General features: G+C 51.5%; 1 protein-coding gene across 3 annotated transcripts in view; it reads right to left on the bottom strand.

Annotated features, from left to right (window-relative positions):
• Positions 1-27,256, bottom strand: part of LOC127034762 (thyroid adenoma-associated protein homolog) — a 39,124-nt gene that overhangs the window by 6,835 nt on the left and 5,033 nt on the right. For 2 of the 3 annotated variants that reach the window (XM_050923979.1, XM_050923981.1), the window contains exons 3-27: positions 27,037-27,123; positions 26,089-26,116; positions 25,025-25,173; positions 24,641-24,763; positions 23,782-23,902; positions 23,088-23,236; positions 21,824-21,908; positions 21,285-21,421; positions 20,398-20,595; positions 18,484-19,195; positions 16,806-16,958; positions 15,145-15,254; positions 14,546-14,706; positions 13,671-13,837; positions 12,714-12,899; positions 11,673-11,821; positions 9,610-9,753; positions 8,555-8,659; positions 6,823-7,023; positions 5,190-5,340; positions 3,961-4,207; positions 3,328-3,564; positions 1,697-1,922; positions 1,003-1,209; positions 388-626 (exon numbers count right to left, since the gene is read on the bottom strand). In XM_050923979.1, the coding sequence (XP_050779936.1) occupies positions 388-626; positions 1,003-1,209; positions 1,697-1,922; positions 3,328-3,564; positions 3,961-4,207; positions 5,190-5,340; positions 6,823-7,023; positions 8,555-8,659; positions 9,610-9,753; positions 11,673-11,821; positions 12,714-12,899; positions 13,671-13,837; positions 14,546-14,706; positions 15,145-15,254; positions 16,806-16,958; positions 18,484-19,195; positions 20,398-20,595; positions 21,285-21,421; positions 21,824-21,908; positions 23,088-23,236; positions 23,782-23,902; positions 24,641-24,763; positions 25,025-25,173; positions 26,089-26,116; positions 27,037-27,123 (4,472 nt within the window). The other variant, XM_050923980.1, reaches the window with a different exon arrangement.

The following is a 27,256-nucleotide window of genomic DNA, read 5'->3' as shown; positions in this document are numbered from 1 at the left end:
CTGCAGGCATGTAACTACAGCTCCTGTTCAGTTGCAAGCGATCTGCTTCTCTTCAATGTTTGTCTCCTCGCTTTCTCGAGGAGTGGAGTAAATTGGTATAAGACCACCTACCACGCAAGGCAGAGCTGCAATGCAGCGCCAGTAAAATTGGTATCGTGGAAGGGCACATGCCTCCAATAAAATTCAATGCCAAGCAAGTAAGAGCAAGAGGAAAAAAGCCAGGACAGACGCACAGACCTGAATATATTATATAGGCAATGCCAAAAAGGTGTCTGCTGTTGTAGGGATCAGTGCTGCTCCTACTGAACCCAGGGCAAAACTCTTATTGACGTCTATGGCTCATCAGAAAATTAGAGGGAGGGTACAGGAGAATAAGATTCTGCTTACCCCAGGACAAAGAGCAAGCTGATCACGGAGAGTGCCTGGAAGAGGAGGTCTGGGCCAGGAGACTCTGTTTCCACCATAGATAGCAGGACATCCACACATGCTGCTGCAGGACCCAAGAGTTTATGGAAAACATCCTGGGCCTGGGATGGAGGATTGCGGCACAGATGCACCAAAGCCTCCAGGTATAACTTCAAGAACTCTTTGTCCCGCCGACCTTGTAGCACTGACTTTAGGTTCTCCTGATGAAGAAATGGAAAATTCCCAGAGAAATAAGGAATCACCATCCCTCTTGGTAAAAGTCCTTTTGATTCGGGATGAGCAATGATGCTTCTAAAGCTAAAATGCAGCTGTGGAAATGCGGTGGATTAACGCACTAGCCAGTTGCCTCTAGGGACCTGGGTTCAAACTCCCAGTAGGATGCACAGGGAAAGGCATATGGTGTCAGTACTAAGTGAATGGCCTCAGCACAGTGGTTTCTAGGAACAGCTAACTAGCCACGCTCATCAGAATGAGAGCTCAGAAAGGCATGATCTGTTTCACAGTGTGGGGGTGTTAGGACTGCACAGGTCCTGAACATTCGCTCTGATTTAAAATCTCTGTGGAGCCTTGCCTTACCAGTAAGGTCAGCTGGAGACTCTCCTCTAAGTCCTTGCTTCTTTCTTCCTCCCCTTCAATCACCCACGTCAGGATGGCTGATTGTATATCAACATCTGCCCCTTGGAGGAGCAAGCAAACAGCACCAACTCTCTCAGTCCCAGCCAGGCTTGCTGCCTCCTTGCAGAGGAAGTGGGTGATGACTTGATGGAACACAGCAGAGCCCACCTGCAAGAAAACCAGAACAGCTGCTTATATGCTACTCCATGAAAGGCTTTGCTTTCCAGACCGAGACAAGATCCCTTTGATGTGGGCCAGGTTTGGATGAGTGCCCTACACTACATGCCCACTGCTAGCACATTGAATAAAAGTGAAATAGCCGAGAACTAAATTTAACCTACGTTTTCCCCTTAAGCAGAGATGCTCAAGGTTAAAGGCCATTCACCATTTTTGTAAGAGCACCAGAGACTTTTTAAATCAGAAAGCATTCCTCTCCTTCTCCAGCCACTTTGCAAACACCGACTGGTGAAGCCTCAAAGGATCCCACTGAGAGAACGACTGCTCCTTATCCCTATCCTGTACTCCAGACCCAGCAGAGTGTTTACAATGGTCCATTGTGAGTTTGCAGCCTGACTGGTAGCATATTCCTTATCCTTGAGCTGTTTCTGAGGCCCCAGTGAGCCACAATGACCACATCCTCAGGAGAGGCAAATACCTGGAGTTCAGAAGATCTTGCCTTCTGCTCTGGCCCGAGGCTGTGCAGTTCACTGCTCACAACCTCTCGAAAACGCTTTGCAAAATCCTGGGTACAGCTCCCCGCCAAGAGGGAGATGACTTGGAGGTAGGCTGAGCGAATCAGAGGGCACTGCTGTGCAGGGGTGACCAACCAGAACTGGCCTTCCATCTGGTGAGCCACAGACCGCATGGCATCTGGTGACGAACTGAAAGGAAACAGCAGAGTTTACTTAGCGAGGTACCTGTTGTAGTAAGATGAGGCCCAAAACATAAACTCTTGTATCAAAGGCCCAGTCTGAAGCCTGAACCAAAGTACTTCCAAGCACTGTTAAGCAAAAGCTGGGCTGTGAACCAGAGACAGGCCCCACTCACAGAGGCTGGTGAGAAGAGGGCTGCTAGAAGCAGGTGCATCCGCACATAAGTGCTAATAAGAGGAACTTGTGCCAAGATGGCATCAGAACACTCCAGAGAGATAACAAGGAACAGGCAGGTGCATCTTAAAGGCAGGGTCAAAAGGACAGCATGATGGATAGATCTGTTTGAAACAACATGATCAAAGGAGGAGACAGCACCCTAATGAGTCAAGAGGCTGTAGCTCAATACGTCAGTAGGGATGAGTAATCTGTCCTGTAACTGTATAAAAGTAGGTCCCGGAGTGCACATCTTTGTCTGGCCTAGGGGGCAGTGGAAAGTCCTGCCACTGACTGAGCGGGTCCATTGCCGGGGGCACAAATTCGTAGTATGTCTTGTAGAGTCTACGGGAAACTAATACTGTGCTTCGTTTGACAATAAACCTGGCTCAGGTTCCTTCGTATCTTACTAGAGTCTGTGGTCGTTGGAGGTTCTCTCGTGGCTTGCTGTGCCAGGGATCTGCGCCGAGCCATGGCAGCAGACAGAGGGAACACGCCTGCAGCCGACTGTTATCATCATTGAGCAAGAGCAGAGCACCACACCTGTAGCTACTGACAACATCCGTAACAATAGTTATGGGTTAGCTGTTACTAGCCACCTTGGATGCAGGAGCGTTAGCTTGTCTCTTTGAAAGGTGCTGGCCCAGTTCTCTCTGCAGACTGATGCATTACAATTCTGTTTCTTGGAAGGGGACAGGGTACTGCATTGATAAGGGTTGGGAAGGTCGGTCGCTACTAGACCACCTTGTATCCTGTCTTATGGTGGCGTCATTGGGCTCTTTCCTCCTGTTTCTAGGGTGTGTGATAGAACCTTTTCCCCATCCCTGCAACCAAACAGAACATGAGGTCAGCGTACATTCTTCTGCATTGTCCCTGGCACTCCATGAAGCGGCCAGCAGGGCTCCATGCAGTCTGGTCTGTCCTTATTTCTTGCCCCTTCGATAGCAAATGGAGCCATTTCACAAAAGGCAGGATTGCCATAAGCACAGGAAGCGAGTCAGGTGGTGAGTCTGTGATGGAGCCACCGCTCTGCCACTCAGCTGGGAAGCAACATTCCTAGGTTAATTTCAGTGTTTGCCTCGGCATTCCTTGCCAGGCTGCTCACGCTACGCCCCTGGCTTTGGAATTTGGATCTGAGGTCATGCCTTGCTGCCGTGAAAACAGAAAGGGAGTAAGGTAACGGCACTAGAAACCCACTCACCAGTTCGTGTCTGCAGCGTAAGCCAGCAGAGCCTGTATTTGCAGCAGACGCCCATGCAGCGTGTTGTGGGATAGGACACCGTCTCGCTTAGCTAAGTCCCCAGCCAGTCGCAGCAGGATCTTCCCGTATTCAGCTGTAGGGACAACAGGGACCAGGGCCTTGGCTGCCATGACTCGCACAGCGTAGATGGGGTTTCCTGCAAGCTGAAGCAAGGGCTCCAGGAAGCAAGTGGAGACGCTGCAGAGCGAGCAGTGCAGAGCGGGAAACAAAGCAAAGATTATCCTCCAGCTGGTCTACGTCCCTGCTAAACGGAGCTGAACGGACAGGGCTAGAAAAGGACGACAGCTTCAGAACATGTCTCGACTCTGCACGTCAGCTCCATGGGGTCTCTGAGCCCTCAGGACCAGCAGTGCCACTGCAGCGCCCTGCCGTCGCGCAGCCCATCCTCTGCCAGGACGCAAGTGACCCAGACAAGGACAGGGACCCTCCCCCTCTGCAGAAGACGGCTGAATGCCATTGGCTCTGGGAGGCTGTCAGCCTCACGCAGGCCAAAGGTAGCAGTGCCCCTGCAGGGACCCCCAGCCTGCACCCTGCCACCTGCCCATGGGGTGGTGGCCTCCACATTTTCTCTACCTGCTCAGTCCATCTGCCCCGGGTTGGAGTTTTGCCAAGAGCGTGAGGATGGCGTGGAGCGAGGGGCAGAGGTGAAACCTCCCTCCCTCTGGCTCTCCTGCCGTCTCCAGAGCTGAGTGCAGCTCTCCCAGCAGGATCTCCCTCAGCTGCGGGTAGCGGCTGAAGAACGCCTGAGGGCTCACCCCATCCTGAGCACAGCTATCGTCCCGGCTCCGCTTCGGACCCAGCACCCGAGCTGCGAGGGCGCCTGAAAGAAAACAAGCAGGGGAAGGACATCAGGAACTACGGCCATTGGCACATGGCAGCGTTGAACTAGCAACCCACGTACTCTGCCCTGCGTTTCAGCAGGAACAGTAAAGTCCACCAGAGCCGCGTTCAGGCAGAGGCAACACATTAGTGGCTTGAGCACAGAGACTCCCTGATGTCTCTCGTTGGAGCCTGCTTCAAATCCCAGCAGGGCTGGCTCAGTCATTCGTCATTCCCAGGCAGGGAGATGGAGTTCCAGGCAATTTACTCAATGGGGGGTGCTCTCAAGAGACTCCAGAAAGCAGGTCCCCCCTGCTCTGCAGGGCATTAAAGATGCTTTGGCCTGTTTGCTGGGGTTTGCCTTGGGCCCTTATCCAGCATCTCATGCTGAGTACCCTCCGCCCCAGAGATGGCTGCATTTCATTGAGGCCGTGTGTAGTGGGAGAGATGGAGACAAGTCAAAATTTAGATCCTGACTGGGACTGCCCCAAAGGTCAGCCCTGGGATTTTTTGCTTGGGACCATCTGTTGAGGGCAGTTTGGAAAATGCTTTGCGGGGGTGGGATTCTGTATAAAACATTATTCTTAGACCCCTTAGGGAGCAGCTACCGTGACCCTCCCTAAATAGCAAAGGAAGCGGCTACCAGACCTGGTAAGCTGAGCATTCTTGAAGTAGCCCAGCGCTTGCCTAATCTGGGACTCTTTCTAACAGATATAGGAATTAGCCTGTTCAGACTCACCATAGACTGGAGGACACGTTTTGCAAACCGTACAACACTGTCTCCTCCCTCCTCCCCATCACTATTGTTCACAGCAGAGCTTCTGCCATGCTCTTCTTGCTTTATGTTCCATTAGCCCCTCAGAGGGCACTAAGGGCCGGGCACTGAACAGAGCAATGGCCTTACTCCTGTGGAGACTGACTGATGGAAGGACACCCGTGTGTGCACCCCATGGCACTGATAGGAATAAGCAGCTATTACTCACTGAAGAGCTGGATGGCTGCGTTTCTCATAGCCCAGCTAGACGAGCCTAGTGCCTTCAGAAGCAGAGCCATCATAGGTGTGACATACTGTAGCAGCGCCGTTCCTAGGCCAGAGCCACGCACCAGTGTCTGTAGCACGTGCAAGGCAGAGACCTGCAGAGAACACACAACAGAGATCACCGTGGTGGCCCAGGGACATCTTGGTGCCCACTGGCAGAAGGCAGTGCCCTGGGTCTGGTCTCTACAGAATCGTTCATCAAAGGGTTTCTGGCAAGGTCCCTAGCGAAAGCCTGTGTCACACTGATCGTCATCATCACTGTGACATGTTTGTACAGATACTATGTAAGGAGGGTGTGTGTGTGTGTGTGTTTCTTTCAGGTGGGACCTGCTTATCCACCTGTGTGGCTATATGTAAATTGAGTACTGTCTACTTCACGACAGCTGTCTGTTTACTGACTGACCACAGTGCTAATTAAGAGATTGTGTAATCTCCATGGGAGATTCTCTGCAGGAAAAAACAAGCAGCAGGAGGTACCCTGTTTACAAGTGATGACACTGGATGGCTGGAACTATGTCTGAAGATACAATGGTATATCCAGGTATCCTTCACTGAGGGGTCAAGCTGCCAGCTGGCTTGTTGTATGAACGAAGGATCACAGCTGGTCTGGCTCTGATGAGAAGAGAGAGACTTTGGGTGAGTCACCTTTGAGACAGGGGAATGTCTTGTTAAGTTTAGGCTCACGTTGTGATTTTATTTTATACGTAACCATTTGTTCCCATTAATTCTGCCTGCTTCTTCTCAAATCTCAGGTCTTTGTTAAATAAACGTTTACTTGGTTTCACTAATCCGAGTACTGTCAGTTGAGTGGAGCGGTGGTTCTGAGGTGCAGCTGGTGTGTACTGTGCATTTGGGAGCAGTGGATCTGTGAATGTGGGGAGCGTGTAGTAGACTACGGACTGGACTCTTCCAGGGGAAGCCTGGAGAGCTCAGGGGCTGTATATGCCTATTCCTTACATGCAGAGGGACTGTGAAGCCTGTGTGGGCTGAGGGGGGGAGTGCATGTGTTGCCTGTGGCTGGTGGAATTTGTGAACTGACCCCTCACAGATATGGCTTCCTTATGCTAAGGGCAGGTGGTAGCGAGGTGCCTTGCAGCCGTGGATACTACCCCCAGAAGTGTCGCAGTCATTTCCCACTCGTAGAGCAGCTTTCATTGCAAAGGAGCTTGATGTACTACACAGAATGCACACGAGTCACTTCGGGGTGGGAGCAGGGACACAGCAAACACTAAGCAATAGTTTGGGGCAGCGAAAAGAAAGCTGTCTTCCTCAGCTGAACTGGCCAGGGAAGGTAAGTGGGTGTGACGCTGCAGTGAACAGCTCTACTCTAGTGAAAACCAGCAGGACGCCGGGAGTGGGCACGAGTGGTTTGCTTGTGGGTTTGGTCTCCTCTGAGAGATGGTGCTGCTGGCAGCACAGAGACCCCAGCCGCGTTCGGAGGGCAGGGTGCTCGCTCAGCAGCATCACTGGTGCGGAGTCAGGAGGCAGCCTGCCTGGCTAACCAAGAGGCAGGTCTCTTCTGCTGACTATCATCCACTAATGTGGGAGCTGAACTGCTCGGCGCTCAGGCCTCTCACCTGAGGGAGGTCCAGCGTCTGGTCCCAGTTCTGTGGGAGAGGCGTGTTGGCCAAGGCCAGTAAAGTCTGGATGCAATGTGCTAGCAGAGGGCGCGCCTTGGAGGGATCCTCCCCACCGAGGATACACAGGAAGAGCATGGGGAAGCCGGCTGCCCTGCGGGTAATGGAGCTGCTCCTGGGGCCGCTTAACAATTCCAAACCCTGAGAAACAAAAGCAGTGCTGGAAGCTGTATGTGACTGAGAGATTAAACCTTGCAGTGTTCAGACTGGGATTGCAGTTTAGGAGCTCTTAGCTCCCAGGCCTGTACTCACACCGCTGGTAAACATCCAATGCCCATGTTTGTTCTGTAACAAGTGCTGGGCGTGATATAGTAACTCCTCAATTAATGTCATCCTGGTTAACGTTGTTTTGTTGCTGATCAATTAGGGAATGTGCTCGTTTAAAGTTGTGAAATGTTCCCATTTGGCAGCCAGCTGCTTTGTTTCCTGCTTGCAGGAAGAGCAACCTGTTGCAGTTAGCTGGTAGGGGCTTGGAACCAGCGTGGACTGGCAGCCCTGCCATCAGCTCCCCCCTCCCGTAAGTTCCCTGCACAGCAGCTATCCAGCAGGATAGCAATTGCAGCTGTCCCTCCCCCCCCACTGCCATGTGCTACTCCTGTCCTCTGCCTTGGAGCTGCTCCCCAAGACTCTTGCTTGCTGGGGGGGTGGGGGGAGGAAGAGGAGGTTCTAATGTCAGGGTGCCCCCCTCCCTGCTCCTGCACCCTGCTTACCCATCTTTCATAGAGCAAGGGGGACACAGGATGGAGGGAGCTTGCAGCAGCTGCAGTCTCAGCAAGCTGATCTAATTAACAAGGCAGTGTACTTAAGGGGAATGCACATATCTCCCTCCATTCCTGCTGCCCTGCAGAGTGAGAAAGTTAACCCTTGAGGGCTCAGCCAATTGCTAGTTCATCATTTAGCAGAAAAGGGAAATAGCCCACCCTCTGACTCCTCCACCTCAACCAAGCTTCACAATCATCATCACTGTGTACCAGTATTAAATTGTTTGTTTAAAACTAGAGAGAGTGTGAGAGTGTGTGTGTGTGTAATAATATACTCTTTTGTCAGGTGAAAAACATTTCCCTGGAACCTAACCCCCCCATTTACATTAATTCTTATGGGGAAATTGGATTTGCTTAACATGATTCGCTTGAAGTCGCATTTTTCAAGAACATAACTACAACCTTAAGTGAGGAGTTACTGTACAGGGTTGGTACACGTGGACTTAACAGCTGAGAGGGGAGAGCAGGATCCAAAGGGCGTTCTGCTTAGTCCTCAGTGGCTGTAGGCTGGTTTGGGAAGAGGGGTTCAGTGGAGTGGAAGGGATGCTCAGACTTTTGAGGTGTACAAGGCCCCAGCCAGGGATTTGGGGGAATACAGCAATGATCTTTGGTCCTTAAATTTACAACTGTTCTAAACCTCTCTAAAAACCACACACAGGGGTGTGTGCTCAGCACAATACATGAGTGAGGGGTCAGAGGTCAATGATTTGCCCATCAGAACTCTGAACTGACTAAAGTTAATTAGTCTGTATCCCCTTCCAGAAGGGGGCTGAGTTTTCCTGTGTTTGAACACGTACTGGTGCCCTGATCCTGACTGAGGTCTTTGGGTACCTCTGTAATATAAGTAACAGTTACCTTCAACTGAATGACCTTCTCCCCTTGGTGCCTAGAGCAAGAAATGGTTGCAGTACCTGTGCCAGCATCGTTCTTGGCACTGCCTGCAGTTCTGCATGAGGATGGTTCAGCAAAGCAGTGCAGAATTTGGTGAATCCCATGCTGCAACCTTCAACTGCTCCCTAGGACAGAAGAATACTCCAGGCTTTGCAGGTTCAAAGGGCTTTCCATCTGCTCCCTAATCAACCTTCACCACAGCCCCATGAGGGGGACACTCGCCTCTTTTCACAGATGAGGAAGCAGAAGCAGATAAATGTAATAACTTGGTCAAAGCTGCAGCAGTTAAGTGTCAGCACCGGGATTAGAAACTGGGAGCTCCTGACTCATAGTCCCATGCTTAAACCAAAGCCCCTGGCCTACATGATAAAACATTAAAACGGAAGATTTTTGTGGAGCAGAGAAGTGGATTTTGTAGGTGAGGCTAATTATGAATCTCCGCTGTGGAATCAAAGGGGACAGTCAAGCCACTCGCTTGTCTCATGTGATACATCAAACCCCCACTGGGGTTACCACACATTGTCTAGCCCCTACAGTAGCCCAGAGGCTGAGTGACAGAGCTCATAGCGCTATCTAAGAAACAGTGACACGACCAGTTGCATCCACCCAAAGGGATCCAGGTTTACTGCTGGGACACACGGAAGGTAGGTCAGGAAGAAGAAGAGGAGAGGGGATTTCGGACGCTGTTCTGTGGTCATTGCCACTGTCCAAAGCTGTAATGACTGGCTCCAAATGGAGCCCTGCCGTCTCCCTGGCCAGGAGCTGGCCCTTGTAAGGGTTAAATGGAGACGTACTGGTGGGAAAACATCTGCTGGATGCTTTCCTGGGTGCTATAAGTCCCCGGTAGCCCCATTAAAGTCAGTGGAGTTGTTCCAGTGTCATGGGGTGTAACAGCAGAATTGGACCCAGGGACCTGACAAATGGCCCTTAAACGACAGACCTTACTGCCCGCAAGGGACAGTGAAATGAGCCCTGGGCCATTCAGAAGGGAGGGAGACCCCCGCCCCCCGTCAGGCCTGAGATGGGACGGAGGGTGTGGCACAGCCTATCCATCCAGGCCGGACGCTGTTCTTACCCAGTGCCGGCACTTCAGCAGCACTTCCTGAAACACTCTAGCCGCCATCTTGACCACCGTGAGTGGCAGGAGTGGCTCAGCCCCTGCCGGTGGTGCCAGAGGGAGAATCTTCTCCACGAGGCCTCCCAAGAGCAGCCCTATTTCCTGCGGGGTCCGAAGAAACAAACCAAATTAGGCGTGAGAGCAAGACTTGGCTCAATTGACGTGGCCTCTCTCCTCCTTGGGGCTAGTGAGGGATTTGGTGCATTGCTGGCTTATGCTCCAGGGTGCTTTAAAACGCTGAGAGCACACGGTGCCCGGCAGACATGCCTCAGCCTTGTTTCTACTGGCACAAATGGAAAAGCCCCCTCCACACCCTTGCCCCAGTCAATGCTTCAGTAAGGTGGGGAATTTATACCTATGCAGTCTCTGGCAAGGATCAGTCTGAGCCAGGTTTGGTCCTGTTGCCATTGAAATGGTAAAAACTCCCACTGATTTCAGTGGGAGCAAGATCAGGTCCCTGATTATCCCATCACCTTGATCACTGATGTTTGCGAGTACCCAGGAATCAACAAGCTTCCCAAACCAGACAGGCAGAGAGCAGCAAGTCTCTGTCGTGCAAGGACCCTGCAAGTTCTGGGAGGCATTTTAATACCAACGCAAATCAATCAGGGTGTCGTTTATTATTGCTAAAGGGCAATAGCTAAGACTAGTGCTTTGCAGACTAGTGTGAGAAGCCCAGGTCCCTGCCCTGAGACGCTGAGTTAAGCAACGTACAGATAAAGGAAGTAGGGGGACGACTGGAACAAAATTATCTGATTTTGTAATGCTGAGGCGCGGCACAAGGAAGCGGGAGAGGACAGTTAGCAGAAGGTGGTCACAGAAGTGAATGTTCAGGAGGACCTTGAAGGAGAAGAGCACGGTGGCTAGGAAACATGGCTCTAATGAATGCTCCCTCAAGCCGTTTACAATTCTTTACTGGTCTGGCAGCCAAGTGCAATGCAGAACAGTGCAAAACTCTCTTCTGCCTTTCCAAACATGCAAATCAGTGCTAGAAATAATTTCCTAGCTGAGCCTGGCCCTCAAAACCCTCAGTGAGCAGTGTAGGAACTGGCTGATCCACCGAGTCAAATCATCAATAAGAGCAAAATTCTCCTGGAACAGGGACAGTTCTGCTGCAGCCGAGAGCCTCTGTCCTGCTGTCTGTTTCCTGTGATGATAAGATAGCAGCAGCAGAGTTATCATCTAGGCCTAGATTGTCACAGGAATTTAGGCTCCCACCTTTCAGTGAAGTCAATGGGAGTTAGGTGCCTGAACAGCACTGTGGATCTGGGCCAGAGATTCTAGAGAATTACACAGAAGCCTCTAGTGATAGAGACACCAAAAAGACACCTGGCACATTGTTATAAAGGCTCCATGGTGCTTGATCTTACTAGCCAAGTGCAGGAAATGCTTGGAAGAACTGTCCTCATTTAAAAAGCCATCCTATTGCATGACGATATAGGAAGGGATCCATTCCCCAGCTGGTACCTGGACTAGCAGAACAGGAGCTGAATCAGGAAGACTGAGGGTTTGGTGCAGAGAGGCAAGGGGAATGGGGCGGGACCTGAAGCAGCTGGAGCCCATTAGGGTCTCAGGAAACCAGTCAACTATTAAAAAGGAGGAGGCAGCAATGACACCGAGGAGGCAGTAACTACTAGTGAGCCATAGCGAGGAAGCAAGGTGAGTTGGCTCTGTCCACACCAACTGGGAGTTTGTCTTGGCTTGTGTTTAACCCTGGGGTAAAGGAGTTTGGGCCTGTAATTTATTTAACTGAGGAAATCAGATTGAGGCCTGGGAAAAGGGCCCTTTCTGTTTGCCCTGAGTATGAAAAGGGGGAATTCCAGCACTGGGGTTAGTGCAAGCTGTAAAGGGAATTCTTTAAAAAACCAAACACCTTAGTTGAGAGGACTATGTATCTGGCATGCTTCCCAAACTAAAGGTATCCCGTGTCCTGGCTGCCTCCCCTGTCCCAAGCCTCTTGATGACAGAACTCTACTGGCAGGGTCTTAGCTCCCTTCAGGCCCCTTATGAAAGCTCCTTACCTTCACTGAGACCCAGCAGCAGGTCAGGATAAGGTTGTGCTCCTCGGACAGCAGGATGGCATCCTCCCCATCCTGCTGCTCCAGGCCTTTCCCCAGCATGATAAGGGAGCCAATAGCATTTACCATGTCTGCAAATGAAGGAGCAGCAGCTGCAAAAACACAAGCAGAAGGCAGATTTATTTTAGCCCCAGCATAGGTAATGATGGGTGGGGAGGTAGAGCAGAGCCTGCTATGGGTATGAAATCCAGAGGAAAGGAGAATGGAAATGACCTTACAAAGGCAGATGGTCACTTGAGTCTTGCTTAAGTCTGAGAGAAGGATCAAATCCATCATCTTCTGATTTGTGGGGGGAGAGAGAGACAAACTTCCATAGTGTGGCCAGTAGCTAAAGAGAGGTTGTGGTATGGAGACCCACCCTTCCAAACCATGATCCTGTGGACTCTCCCTGCTTTCCCGTTGTGACTGTGTGACATCCCTGTCGTAACTGCAGTTGTGTGTTCAGGTTTTTGTTGTCTTTAAAGTGCCATGTTCCTTCTTAAAGTCAATTTCTGTCTCCTTCTGCCCTTTACTGCACTTTTCCCCAACCCCCTGGTATGCTTTTCTCTCCTCCTGCTCATTCTTCTCTGCCACCTGGGCCCCTTCTCCATTGTCACTTGGTTGCCTTAACCCTTCCTGTCCTAGCCATTCTGTCTGGCTACCTGAGCCCCTTCTCCTGTGGGGCACCCTACCGTGTGTTCGTCCTGCCCTGGGCACTCCTCTTTTCCTTGGCCACTTGTCCCCTTTCCTCCTTTTATGGAGCAGGAGCCTCTTTTAGAGGCAGTTAGGTGGAAGCAAGAGGAAGCAGGTGGTTTTCACAGACCTGCAGTCGGCTCTTTGGAAAGTAGAGCCTGGAGGGCTGCAGAGGCAGCTGGAAATGAGACCATCTGTGACCAGCCAGCTTTCTGCAATCCACAGTTTAAGAGCTCTTGGCACGTGATGGAGGCAGGTGTAGTTGAAAGGGCATGACACCGTGGGGTGGGCTGGCTGGGAACCCTTCCTTACCTGGCTGGTTGGCATTGGGCCCCTGCCTGCTCTGGAGCACCCCCAGGAGGAAGGTGCTGATGTCTCCCAGCAAGGTTACCAAATGGCTGAGGAGCTCCTGCCAGTTCTGCACATGCTCTCCCTTCAGTATGGAGACTGCCCCCTCCGGTACCTCGAGCAGACACCTCCGCAGCGCCACCATCACTCCTACACAGATAACACTCCAGTTATCACAGGGCTGGATGCTTGCATGTTCCCTTCCCATGTAATCCCCCAACTGAGCTGGGTCACTGAAGTTCAGTGCGAGATAGAGGCAGCCTGTGGCAAAGAACTGCCGTCCCTAGATGATATCCGCACAGTACCAATAGAGGGCCAGGTATAAAGTCAAGCTCCCTTCCCAGAGACGTGGCGTTCCAGATAGATAAGATACATAACTCCGACAGGAGCTGTTTAATAGCGTGTGGAAATGGGGCTGACGTTTGGGACAAGAAAGGAAAAAAATACTGTGCTGAGGGGGATCTGAGGCCAGGAAAAAGTCAATAGCTGCTTGGAAATTTAGCCAGAGCAGCTGGAAAAAGTGCCACAGACAAGTGGCCAACACCTCAGCTCTCCATTCCACAGCAAGCTTGACCCCTTTGTCCCAGCCCATAAATACACAGCATGTTTAATCTTCAACGTACTTCTCAAAACGCTCACCAATCATCACACGGCCTATGTGACATAGCTAGGGCTACCCCAAACCCAGATGGGGACATGGGCAGAGAGGTGAAGCAACTTGCCCAAGGCCACAGGGAATCTCTTCGTATCTGGGAGTGGAGTTAGTTGTGCTGTGCTCAAGCCAGTTACTTGCTACATGATTTGCTGAATCATAGACCAGATCCATCACATGACACACAGCTGCAGTGTGACAGGACTGCAGGGGAGAGAAGGGGCATGGGAGCTCTGATGTCTCCCTCCTCATGATGCCCGGGGACGCACCATGCATTGGGTTAGTGCTCGCTGCCTGCAGCAGGTCTTGACAAGCCATGGCGTAGTGAGCTTGCAACATGCGGAGAAGATACTGAGCAAAGCACAGGCCTCGGTGCTGCAGAGTTGCCGCTGCTTTTCCCTCTGGGAATAGTCTCTCCAAGGTGCTGCCGTCTGACCTGGAGGAGGAGGAGGCAGATGCTAACACCACTGACAAACCTCAGAGGGAGCCCTCGCCTAATCGGCACAGTGACAATCCTCACTGCCGAGGGCTGGAGGCCTTGTGTTCTAACACTGTAACGCACCATCGCCTTCAACCTTTGTAAGGTTACTTCAGATCACGGGCTGCTGCTGTCTGGCCTGCAGTCCTGCTGAGGTGAATTATAAGTGACCCCTCTGAATAGTAAGAAATATTAATATTCTTGCTTCATAGCTACTTTTTTTTTTTTTGATGCTACATCCTTAATGCTAAGGCAGATGTCAGTATTGTTCCCTAGGAAGCAGGAGAAATCTATTTGGCCAGGGGCAGGGCGGGTGTGCTGAAAAAGAAAAATCAAGTAGTTCTATTTCAGGTGGGAAAAGACACTTCAGACAATATCTGGCATGAGGATCTGTCCTCTGGGATCACAGAGGCAGAGGATTAAACAAGCGGGTGGATGTTGGTGCCCTGTCCGAGTCTGAGATCAGAGTAACTGGAAACACATTTGAGTGCTACGTAAGTGATATCAAACTGGTTGGAACTGGGAGTCAGCTAAGCAAGTCATGGTGAACCGTGTGTGTGGACAGACAGGATTATGTGTACACTACCAGGTCTCCTGGTCTCCTTCCCACATGGCCCCTGTCTAAGTCCTTTCTAGAGTAAACAAGAGCGACAAGCCAGTCAATACTTCTGGAGGATGGTTTTCATCAACACCGCTCCTGCTTCTGCCTCCTGCACTCTGGGGCTGCTCACAGCCTCCTGGGCACGCTCAAACAGAGCCACAGCAATGGGTTCTGGGAAAGCCGGTGGGAAGTAGCGGATGAGCAGCTCTGATGCCAGCTCTCGGACCTGCCAAGAGAGGAGAGGGGTGGAGAGAGGGGAAGGTTATGTCAGGACACAGGTGAGGAAGCAGAGAGGCTGTGGGGAGCAGGAATCCAGAGCCAATAGAATCCATTCAGGCCTGTAATTCTGGAAGCAAAAGGGGCAGCCGTCGTTACTTTGTTCTTCTGTACTGCCGTGGTAGCAGGAGGCTACTGAGGTTCCAACAAAGCACAAGTACACAGGCTACCAGCAGCAGCACGCGCAAGGAAACGCTGGCAGCCAGATCTGCCTCTTTACTGAGGGGGACAGCGTCCCCAGTGCTGTCCCTGCCCAATCTTGATAGGGTCCCCTGCTTCCGTTCAGTGAAACAGGCCACTCCTGCTGCTCAAGCCAAGCAGCTTGTTACCAATTCCAGCTGTCTACAACACAGAGCTGTGGCAGTGTTGGGGACAGAGGGCTGCTCACCTCATTTGTGCTGTCCTGCAAGCAGCTCAGAAGTGCCAACAAGTTGCTTCTCGAGAAAAAGTCCCAGCAGCCCTTCTGCCTGGCCCAGCTCAACAATGCTTCCATGTTCTCTGTGGTGACAGAAAGGCAGGACGGTGAGATGTAGGCAGTAAGTGTCGTCAGGGCTGAACTCAATCGAAAGGGTGGTGGCAAGCAGCAGGGAAAATGGGTCCTGCTCGTTCATAACGACTCTGGTTTATTCTCTGCTGCCAGTGCTGGGAAAGAAGGGATTTTTATCCTGTACAGAGTCATGCAGCTGCAGCAGAACCTGTGTCCCCAACCCCAAGGGCTCCTCTGTGCGAGGGAATGAGGGAGAGCAGAGTACCCAACACAGCTTCTGCTACACAGCGTATCGCTGCAACAATGCACTGTCAGTGCTGAAAGTACAAGTTAGCGTTAACTGGGCTGGGGGCTGCGAACTAGTTTCTATCCAATGAACACTTGGGTGGGTAAAGATTTGACTCCACTGAGCCTTGTGCCATCTCACACACATGGGAGCTTATCGTAGGTAGGGCCCTACCAAATTCACAGCCATGAAAAAAGCGTCACAGACCACGAAATCTGGTCTTTTGTGTGCTTTTATCCTGTACTCTACAGATTTCACGGGGGAAACCAGTGTTTCTCAAACTGGGGGTCCTGACCCTAAAGGGAGTTGCAGGAGTGTTGCAAGATTATTTTAGGGAGGTTGTGGTATTGCCACCCTTACTTCTGCACTGCTGCCTTCAGAGCTGGGCAGCCAGAGAGCAGCAGCTGTTGGCCAGGCACCCAGCGCTGAAGGCAGAGCCCCACCAGCAGCAGCAGAGAGTACGGATGGCATGGTATGGTATTGCCACCCTTACTTCTGCACTGCTGCCTTAAGAGTTGGGTGGCTGGAGAGCGGCGGCAGATGCTGACTAAGGGCCCAGCCCTGCAGGCAGCAGCCTAGAAGTAAGTGTGGCAATCCCCTCCCAGGCCATCCTTCCTTCTGTGCTGCTGCTGGCAGCGGCTCTGCCTTCAGGGCTGGGCTCCTGGCCAGCAGCCGCCGCTCTCCAGCTGCTCATCTCTGAAGGCAACGCCTCTGCCATCTGCGGTGCAGAAGTAAGGGTAGTACCACAACCGCCCCTACAATAACTTTGTGACCCACCCCCAACCTCCTTTTTGGGTCAGGACCCCAACAATTACAGCACTGTGAAATTTCAGATTTAAATAGCTGAAATCATGGAACTCTTGATTTAAAAAATCCTATGACCGTGAAACTGACCAAAATAGACTGAATTTGGTAGGGCCCTAATCATAGATGGGGACTCTGCATTGACCTAACATTCCTCATAAAACGTCAGAGGCTCTTGATTATTTTTTTTTCTTCCCACCCCAACCCCTCCAGGGACGTAGACTCCCAGCTGCTCAGCAGCAGCCCCCAGAGTTGAGGGCCAAAGCATGTAGATGGAGGTTGTTTGTAAAAGGCTACAGGATATTTTTCTGGATTTGATACACACGCCCCCAAAATCACATGGAGAGGCCATTCCGTGAGGGCATTTAAATGTGGACACCCTGCTGATGGCTACTGAAGGGGGTCAGAAGCAGACAGGTTGAGGAATCTACTCAGAGCTCATTCTGTTCAGGGGTGGCCTGCTGTTACCCACGTGGAGGCTGCCCCTTCTTCCTGGCGGGGCTCCAGGTGTCGGTGCAGGTCTCCAGCACCGCTGCCAGGAGCAGCAGGGCAGTCTTCTTCCTCTGGTAATTTGACCCTGGGGTCAGAAAGGAAATGCTTAACTGCAGCAGCCACTCCACAAAATCTGTATGGGGGTGAAAAAAGCACCTCTGGGTTACTTGTGAGCAGTGCACAGAGGGAGGGCGGGGTGAGCTCTCTGGAGTATGAGGGTACACCAGCTCGTCACACTAGATTGACTATACCGTGGGATAGTGCATGGCTACCGAGGGTCTTCCCAGCGTCTAATGGTCAATTGGCACTTCATGACAACAGGGGGACTAGGAGTTGGCTCCTTCTCCTCCAAAAGCCCAAGCCCCAGCTGTCAGCTGTGCCAGCCCTGACACACACAGCTGGTGGCTTTGATTTCTGTCCCACAGAACGCACTGACATACACGTTAGCCAGTTCATCTGCTTCCGTTTAACTCCATGGGGGATTTTTTTTACTTGAAAATCTACTTTTCGCTCTTAATGGTGACTCTTTGCTCAGCCTGGGTAACAGAAAACCCACTCACGAGTTTCACATTTGTTCACACACTGTTTTGCTATGTTCAGAGAAAGTATCCCCCAGCCTAGACCACTTGTAGAAAGGAACTTTATTTCTGGACATGCTCAGACACAGTTTGGTTTTGGGCCAGGAATGCCAAAACGTCCTATCACTCCAGGCTGTTGCAATACGATCAACACCTCTCTCTTGCACAACACTTCTCGAATTGCTTTACACTGGAAGGTCAGTATTGTTCTCCCCATTTTTACAGATGGGGAAATAGAGGCACAGAGCGATGAAGTGACTTGCTCATCAGGCCTATGGCAGAACCAGGAATAAAACCCAGGTTTCTCAAGTCACTGTTTCTCCTCTGTAAGCTTTCCAGTTCTCCAGACTCTTGAAATGTGGAGAAGCACCCAAATTTCAGAGTGTTTATTCCAACTGAACCCAAATGCTTGACCCACTGATGTTGGCCCAGCCTCATTACCTGTACTGCCAACCTCAAACGTTCTAACGTCAGGTGTCAAGCTCCCCAAACTTATGAGACTAACAAAATGATTATAATCCCACCCCCCCAATCAATTTATTTGCCATCTGCTTTCTGAGCCTTTAGGGGGTCACATTTCCTAGCTTTTCTTCACAACCAGGCATGCTAGAAAAAATAAATAAAAGATTAGAGTCTCAGTCACATGACTCCAGGAGCTGAGGCTTTAAAAAAAACACCCAAGATTGTGAAATTCATGATCAAGTCACAAGAGTTGGTTTCGCTGAGTTACACGCCCGCTGGCTGGCTCGGCGGTAGCAGGACTGGAGCTCGGAAGAGAGCAGTCCTGCCAGATAGCTGTGGAATCACAAGGCCTGGTGCCAGAAGACAGAATAAAACTTCCATTTATGGTCCAAGTTGCCCCACCCCCACTGTCCAGGCCCAGTTGCACGATCCACCAGGGCTCCCTATGCGCATCCCAGCTCAAGTGGGCCACAAAAGGGTAGAGCTAGGTGATGGCTTTGTGTGTGAAACACTTAATCCTGGAGGCCGCTGAGGTGAGAAGAGATGAAAAGTTAAGCAGCGATGGGAGCCTATGAGGACCAAAAGCTTGGAGTGAGGTGTCAGGAGTGGATCACTCACCTACTGCTTGTGCAAGTGCTCCTTCTGGATCCGCGCCGGCGGAGCGCTCGGTAGCTTTGCTCTGCATCTTGCTGCGCAGCTGAGAGAGCGCGCTGTCCCTCAGCCTGACCAGAGCCTTCCTCACTGCAGCCTGAAGCAGCTGCCGGAAAGACGACGAGTCACAGTTCAGGTTCAGTGGCAGGAACTTCTTCAGTAGACGGACCTCCACCTCTGACAAGGCCTGGTTGGTCCTGGGGCTGCAACACAGGAGACCCAGTGCTGCTAGGCGAATATTGTCCTCCCTGGAGTGCAAGCAGCAGCATAGCCTTTCCAAAGTCTCCCCATCCAGGGGCAAGGCCCCGGTGATGATCTTGCGGCCGTTCAGCAAGGCGACCCACGCCCGAAGGTGGGCAGAGTCCCCACCACTGCAGCTCTCAGCAAGCAAAGCGTAAGAGGCGGGGAAGAGCCGCAAAGTCCAGACAAGAAGGTAGTTGGAAGCGTTGCTCTGAAGGAAGGAGATGGGAGAGGTCAAAGCACTGGCCAGGGTGGGCAGCCAGTGTAGTGCCCACTTCTGAGCCAGCTCCTCCTCTGTGGCAGGTTCCTCTCCCTCAATCCACTGCTTGCGCTGCTGTTGCAAAATGGTTTTATACACGTCTGATGCAGCTGGGCACAGGTGGTTAGTGGAAAGGCAGTTGAGAAGGTGCTGGGGAAGATCCTTGTAAGTATCCAGAACCTAGAAAACCCCAAATAACTTTACGGTCCTTGTTTGCTTCAGGCAGCCCCTGAACTCTCCTACCACACCAAGGAAACAAGCCTTGCTCATCTTATTAGAAGCTAAAACAAAGGCTATATTATGACAGTGGAGGAAGAGCAGCCTTCCCCCACCAAGGAGGGGTGGATCCCAACACAGGTGGTACTTTCTGATCACTGGTGGCACTAAGCAATGCTGAGATACCACAGTGATCAGTGCTTTTGACTAAGGCTGCATTCAAATCAGTGACCTGGTGGTAAAAAGCTACATGTTCCAGCCCCAATTTTCCCAAGCTACCTATTGCATTTGATGTATTGTTTCTGTCCTCTTTCGTGAGCTGGCTATCCTCTGTGCAACAGCTAAAGAGCTAACCTGGGGCTCTCAGTTACCAGGTCAGAGAGACTAGGAACACCCTAACAGCAGTACTGGGGTCAAAACAGAAGACCCCCAGTAACCCAAAGACAATCGTAGCAAAATATTCTGTCTCCGTCTCTAGGGAGACCACAATGGGGCAGGAAAATGCTGCTGTGAACTCTGCATTGACGTGTCTTGGCATCCAGAAAGGCATGGTGATCGGTAGGAGGGGAAGTGCCTCATGCCATTGAGCACCTCCTTGTGGTGGATCTTGGGGACTATGGGGGCCACAGTTAGGCAGAGATCCAACCACTTCTCTTCTGTCAATGCATAAGAGAGCTGGATATACAAAGGTCCCACAGGGGAAGTAACAAAAACACAGGCTGCTACCACTTGAACCAGAAGAGATTCTCTATTAGCTGTTAGCAGGACAGGGCCTATGACCCATGGCAGAGCGATCTGCATCCCATCCCCTCTGGCACAAGGCGCACGCACTATCAATCTCATTCTGATTTTTGATGGAGGCCGCAGGGAGACCCAAGTTATCCAAACACAAGTTCTCTGTGCAGATCCTCAACCCATAGCGTGTACCAATGTGCCCCTCCTTTCTCAAAGCAGTGACTGAGGGCTTGCAGGCCAGTACAAGTTCTGGTGTGTTTGGTTTTCATCTAGCCCTTCGTGGGATGTGTTGGCATCTGCATCACATCCTCTGTTCCTTCCTTAGCTGTGCCTGGCACATGCAATACCTGTCTCACTGTGGGCAGCACTTGCTCATCCCACCCACACGTTACGTGTCTTGGATACTGTGTGCCCCCACCAGGCTTCCTTACTTTCTCTGTGCCCACGTAGGGGAGAATGGCACACAGGGGGAAATATCTGGCTTTGACCTGCCAGGGCATTGTGATAATTCTCTGCAGGAACTGTTCATAGAGGGGCCTCTCCAGGTCCTCGAAGTGATGGCACTCCAGGCGGTAGATCTCTAGGAGATGTTGAAAGGAGCTACGTATGAACTCCGACGCCCCTTCCACCTGAACGACGGAAAAGAAAGGCAAACTAAGAAGAGATTCTCCATCATGTCTCATTGCCGGATATTGCTGGAGGGGCTTTATGACATCCTCCACCCTCCTTTATCTGTCGCTAGGGATTGCCTGTCCTGTGGCAAATGATAACCAACATTAAGTTGTCCCGTTTTTGCCCCCAGCAATGGGGGCAGGGGACCCAACACAGCAGCCTGATGGGGCTTGGTAAAAGGCCCCACGATGTCCCCGCTAGGGCTTCTTAACGGCATTTGCCAATGGAAAGCTGTCTTTATGAAACTGATGAGACGGCTTGCTGAGTACAGGACTGCTCAGTGGGAGCACAGCTGTTGGCGTCTGGCTCCTCCAAGCTGCGAGAAAACTGGGCTTTCCTCGCAAAGTGGCAGCGCTGACCGAATGTCGCATCAGCAAGGAGGAAATGGCAATGCCAATGCGCCCAGCCCTATAAAGCAAGGTCAGTCGTATCTTAGCAACACTGCCTACGTTACTATGCAGTGTATTCTGCTCCCAGTGCATGTGAAATGAGCTAGGGACAGACTAAAACCTGGCCAGGCTGCACTGTGCACTTTTCTTCACGTGAAAGACTGGGAAGAAGGGAAGATTTCTGGATATTTTCTGGCTGCCTTGGAAGAGGGTGTGACCTGTAGGAGCTACGTTCCCCCCAAGGCTGGGTGCGTTACCGGGCTTTCTGCATTGTTCCAGATGAACTGGCTCAGCTTGTGGAGCAGTTCAGAGTTCTCAGCCAGCATGCGGCTCTCCTTGACTTTCCGGATCTCAGGCAGACACTCCAGGACACGTTGCAGCCAGAGGGAGAAAACTGAAAGCACAGAACAGACTAATACAGAGCTCTTCCAGCCAGCAAAACAGCAAAAGCTCCCACAGCTTAGTGGGCAACCAGCTAGTGGGAAAATGCCTGCCTCTCTGAACACCATTTCCCCTGAGATTTCTCTGTGAATGTACCTTCCGCAGCAGGGGCTCGAGGCAAGATTAAGGCAAGTGTGTGCATTACAGTAAGATGGTACTGAGGGGCCCAGGCTGGATTTAACTAGGCTTTAATTTCAAGGTGCCCTAGATATCCTCAAGCAGCTGAGTCACTCTTAGAAATTCCCCTTCCCATATGGTATGTCTATGGGGATTTGGAGGTTCCTGCTGCAGTGGGTGGCAAACCTTTAAAACCCTCTTGATGTATAATCGGAGTAGGGGGGCAGATCTTTATTACCTTGGAAACGGTAGTAATGATAATCCTTCTGCTCTTCGCTCACAGCCCAGACAGCTGGAAACAGCACGTCCAGCAAGAGACAAGCCTGCAGGGCATACATCAGTGTTAAGCAACAGCCGTCAGCTGAGCTACCACTGTATTCGTGGTGTTGGGCTTTTCTTGTGGATTGATAGAAGAGATTCCTAGACACCAACAGAAATTCAAAGAGGCCCTACTAGGTCATAATTAAGGCTAAGACTTTGTCACGGATATTTTTAGTAAAAGTCACGGACAGGTCACGGGTAATAAAGAAAAATTCATGGAAGCCCGTGACCTGTCCTTGACTTTTACTAAAAATATCCATGCTAAAATGGGAAGGGGCTGGGCAGCTAGGGGGTGGTGGAGCACTGCGAGGGTCCCCCTGCTCCTCCACGGCAGCTGGGGAGCTGTGGGGGTCTCAAGTGAGGAAGCTTCCGTCACCAGGGCTAGGCCAAGCTGCTTCAGCAATGGGCACTATGTAAATATGCTGAGTCAGACAGCCTTTAGCCAGGGCGGTCTCTGCTGAAATCCACGGAGGTTTCCCCACATGCCCCCTAGCTGGGCAGGTTCAGTTCTCTCTTGGACTCCTCCTGCAAAGCTCTTTGCTATGACACCAAGAAACACCGATCTGTTCACATGCAGTTTTACTCTTTGGCTCTTGAGCCACTGAACTTTTGCCTTCTTACAGCTGATATGCAGCAGTGGATTGACTAATTACATAGAACGTTCCCCCTCCATCCAGCTAAGGCCCTGGCCATAGCAGGTGAACCAGCAATAGCAACAGTCATGGTGCTAACAGACTTCTAGCATTCTTCTTCTCTTGATTACCCCTATGGTGTGTTTGTGCCTATATCCGCTAATGAAGGGGTTACTCACAGCACAGCTTGACTTCCAAGATTCTCCCTGGGAAACAAATCTATCCATACTGATCAGGGAAACTAAGACCTCCTGGCAACAATTACATCTCAACACAACGCCTGGTGGGAGTGTAAGGCCTTTGCCAACTCTCAGGGCTAAACTTGCTGCTGGTGCAGCTCGATCCAAGTGAATGGAACTGGCTTGCTCAGCAATGAACTAGCGTGCACCCCTTGTCCGCTCCCCAGTATCTAAAGCCACCCTAAGTACTTGCTGAGCCAACACCCAGCAACGGGTGAAAGGCTTTTCTAAACCCTTCGTCCAAAGCCCAGTCTGCTTGTCCTCTGCATTCCCCGCACAGAACACTCGTTCTAACTTAGAGCTCTCCTACCTGGGGTGCGAAGCTGTCCAGCCGGCAGCTAAGGATCTCTTTCTTGCAGCAAGTTAATAAACCCCTAGTAAGCACCAGTCTCGCTAAGCCATCTGAACTCAGGACAGACGTCTCCACCTTCAGATCCCCAAATCTCAGCTCTCCTGGTCCTAGGGAAAATCACCAAATTAGGACAGAGCAAAGACGTATCCAAACACTGACTTTCAAACCGCAAATCAGCCTTTTGTTTCTCAGGTTAACTTTAGTCCTTCATATCCATTAGTATTAATTGTAGCACAGGTCAGAGCCAGGCACAGTGTGAGCAGACAGCGCAGAAATATGACCCATGCAACACAGGGCCTTCCCTGAGCAGACTCTCCCAATCATGCTGAACCATGTGGCCGAGCCTGCCAAACGCAGCGTACGCTGCCTGCTCCAGACTGGGAGGGACTCAATCTGCAGAAATAAAAGGTCAGTGCATGTAACCTACTGTGCCACCTTGCCCATGGTCCGAGAGCCCCATATCCAGGCTTTGCTGGACACTTCCTCCCCTTCCTTCACCTGGGAAGGCAGAGTGGCCTCTAGGAAATTGTGATCAGTTCCTATTCAGCCACTGACTCTGTCACCTCCCCACCTTTGGAAGGTGCTAACAAGGATCTGGTGCTAACAAGGATCTAGTGCTAACAAGGATCATTGCTGAAGATCAAGCACGCACCTTGGTCGACTAGCTGGAAAAGAGTCAGCACAGCTCTGGCCCCTCTCTCTGGCTCTGCAGCAGTGTTCACCAACATGCTCACGGCAGTGCTGGCCAGCAGGCGGGCGTCCTTGTTAGCTGTCTGAAGTCACCAGGGAAAAGGAAACTCACCTTTTAAAAAGCTTGTCTTTACAAAGCCATTTAAACATCACTTACTGCCCTCCCCTCTCCCTGCAAACAAAAGGCACTTACAAAGCCACGGGGGATGTGCTGCACTTTTGCAGCCCATAGGGTGGACTGGATCCCTCTCATCACAACTCTCCCCACTCCACTGCATTCACACTTACACGGCAGTGTACATGGATACACTGAAACGTGTATTTCACATGTACAGATGTATGCCTGGGTACGTCTCCAGCTGGAAAGGGTGGAGACACCCATTACCAGCAGCTGTCACCTAGCATGGCACTATATCACTGCATTCTAACGTGGCTTCACTTTAGTGCAGTTATTGTTCCCCCTCCACTAACCTCCATGGGAGCTGTGGATACTCAGCACCTGTGCGTAACAGGCAACTTTTGTGTAGGTGCCTGTATTTGAAAATGTTGGCGTTATGTGTTCTGCCTCAGTTTCCCCAAGGAAACCGTAAAGTGGGGCTAATAAAATTTGCCTCCCTGGCAGGAGTGCTGCGAGGTGAAATTAGATAACGTTTGGAAAGCGCTTTGAACAGGTAAAGCATTATCCTTATTTCTCTATCCAGGGACAATTTCTCCTCTCAGATCCAGGCTGGCCTGGCTTCACGTGGGCTCAGAATCTCTGTAGCAGCTTGGCTGCTGTCTCATCTGGGCCATGGTTGGGTAGCTGCCTGGACTATAATCACCTGCCCCATGATGACTTGCAGCAGAGATCCCAAAATGCTCTGCAGGATTTCACTGTTCTCAGCTTCACTCCACACCAGAGGCGACACTTCCTTTGGCATCGCCTGGAAAAGCTGCAGGCAAGTCTGAAGAAGTAAAAGGATAAAGCACAACCCTCTGTCACCTGCTAGATCTTTTTCTTAACAGTTCGACAATGTGCTTCCCCCCAACATGAGGGGGACGTTTTCTTCCAACCCCTAAGTCCTGCTGTTTTACGGGGCGAGGACACCAAACTCCAATGAATGTTTGGGTTTTTAACCCCTTCTCTTCCTCTAGTGCTAGTGGGAGTTACAGCATGTTACAGGCATCCAGAGGAGACTATAACGCCCAAGTGATGTGGATCTTACCTTGACCGTGATGTAACTCCACTCCCCGCTCCTTGCCATTGGGTCCTGCAGCACCCAATTCAACGTGGCAGCTACACGCAGCAGCAGCGGGGCTAGGCTGAGTCTCCAGTGGTGTCGGCCTAGGCTGCTTTCCTCTATGAACATGCAAACTGCGGATAGGGGGGAGAGAGGCACACGGTGCATCAGATGCCAGGCTCTGCAGCCCGAGATGCTGGGTCAAACACCTCAAGAGGTGGCCAGCAGCATCTATGTGCACACTGCAGCGAGTTATGATCAAACAAACTGATCCAGATGCCCACGCTCCAAAAGGGGGGCCCTGCTCTTATGCGGGGCTGGGGAATCCCCTGCCAGTTGGTTTGGGTCCCAGGCTTTGAGGCCGTTCCCTCCCTGCAGGGGTGAATATCCCTGCTAACTCTCCTGAGTGGAGATTCAGAGATGACTCTTCCCCTGCCGGTGTTCTTAACTCATGAAAAGAGACAGGGAAAGGACAAAGGGTCGAATCTCTCCATTCTTGGATGGTTATCTGGAGCTGGTGATTTCTAGTGCTTATACCACTTTTCATCATCAACTGCGTATATGCTAATTCATTCACCCCACCCTGGGGAGAGAGGCGAGTATAATGCTCCCTATTGTATTTGTGGGGAAACTGAGGCACCAAAGTGACGTGACTTGCAGAAGGCTGCACAGAGTGTATGTCTTCACACCCAGATCCTGCTCCTGACCATGCTGAGGATTTGCCCAGAAAAGCTCAGTCCACAGACAGCACCTGGCTTTTGGGCCCACATCTGTTGCCGCTGATCTCCGTGGGAGAAGGGCCAGGACATCGGTGACACTTCTGCTCGTTTCGTTCCCCAGTCAGACTGAGTAGCGGACAAAGAGATTCAGGGACTCATCTGAGGCGGGCCCCATAAGTTGGTAGCTCAGTTCATGATGAGCGTCAGGATGGTCTCAGCTCAGTCTCTTATTAACCACCAAGGCCTCCATCATGGATATTTGGGTTCATGTGGTTCTGGGGGTTAGTGTCACGGCTCTCAAAGGGGGCAGGGGGAGTCTTTGAGACTGACCTGTCTGGAGCTCTCCTGGAGACAGCACCTGCAGGGAGAAGGAAGCGCGGGCACGTTTAACACTCATGGAGGGCACAGCTGCTGCAGAATTGCAGCTAGAGGGAAGCAGTGTGCTAGGAGAGGTCTGAGGGGTCATTAGAACCCGAGCAAAGCGCCTGCCAGCTGAGCTTAGAATCAAGCCTTCCCCCTCAAACCACAGCACACAGTTTCCCCCACCCAGGGCAGCACAGCCAGTGGGCCAGCCAGATCAGTGGGGCAGGGCTGAGACCCTCCATTTGTCTCCGGGGTCCCAGGCCAGTGCGGCTGGGTGTTCTGCGGGAGCAGAGCTGACATACTCACCCCTAAGGGAACAAACGAACACACTTCAGTCAACTCCCTGAACTGTCACAGACTCTCTGCTTTCTCCCCTGCACTGATGACAAACAGCTTCCTCCTTTAGAATCTGCCTCTTCTTCCTGCCAAGTTCTTTGGCGTGGTACAGATCACAAAGACCTGCCGTGTTACAATTCACTACGTAGGAGGGCCACCAACCCGGCATTGGGCTGAAACACCACGACCCAGAAGAGCAGGAGGCTGACTGTACAGAAGGCTGTTTTTATTTACACACAAAGATCTGGTGAACCTGCAACTCCAGGCCAGGGAACAAAAAGAACCTCCAGGCCAGGTACCGTGGAATGTGCTAACATTGTCTCATTGTACAGGAGCTTTAAAATACAATGGGAGTAAATACAGGGGTCCTAGGTAGCCTGAACTGGGCTTTTCCTGCCATATCACCATCCCCAGATCCAATGCTGCCCTTTGACTAAGGCCCCAATACTGCAATGCTATCTGCGAGCTCAGACCCACTGACATCAACAGGATTCTGCACAGGTCTAGGGGTCCAAGCTGATGGATCCTGATGCGGGATTGGGGCCTCCCTTTGTCTTCCGTGCTGGGAGTTCCTCTCACCTGTTTGTACTCGGTCAGGCTGCTCATTAACTTATTCACTTCCTCAGCAACCAGGGATTCTTTACCTTCCGACAACTTTGTAACAATCTGGGGGGAAAGGAAAACTCAAATGGTCCAGGTGTTTCAGGATCGTGCACAAATACCCAGACCAATATGAGTCTGTCTACACTGCAGCTGGCAGAGAACCTCCCAGCCTAGGTGGATGGACTCGCGCTACTTC

Source organism: Gopherus flavomarginatus, chromosome 15 (assembly GCF_025201925.1).
Source record: "Gopherus flavomarginatus isolate rGopFla2 chromosome 15, rGopFla2.mat.asm, whole genome shotgun sequence".
In the NCBI taxonomy this organism is placed as follows: Eukaryota; Metazoa; Chordata; order Testudines; family Testudinidae; genus Gopherus; species Gopherus flavomarginatus.
The sequence above is the reverse complement of the archived record's forward strand: the minus strand, read 5'-3'. Positions and strand labels throughout refer to the sequence as shown.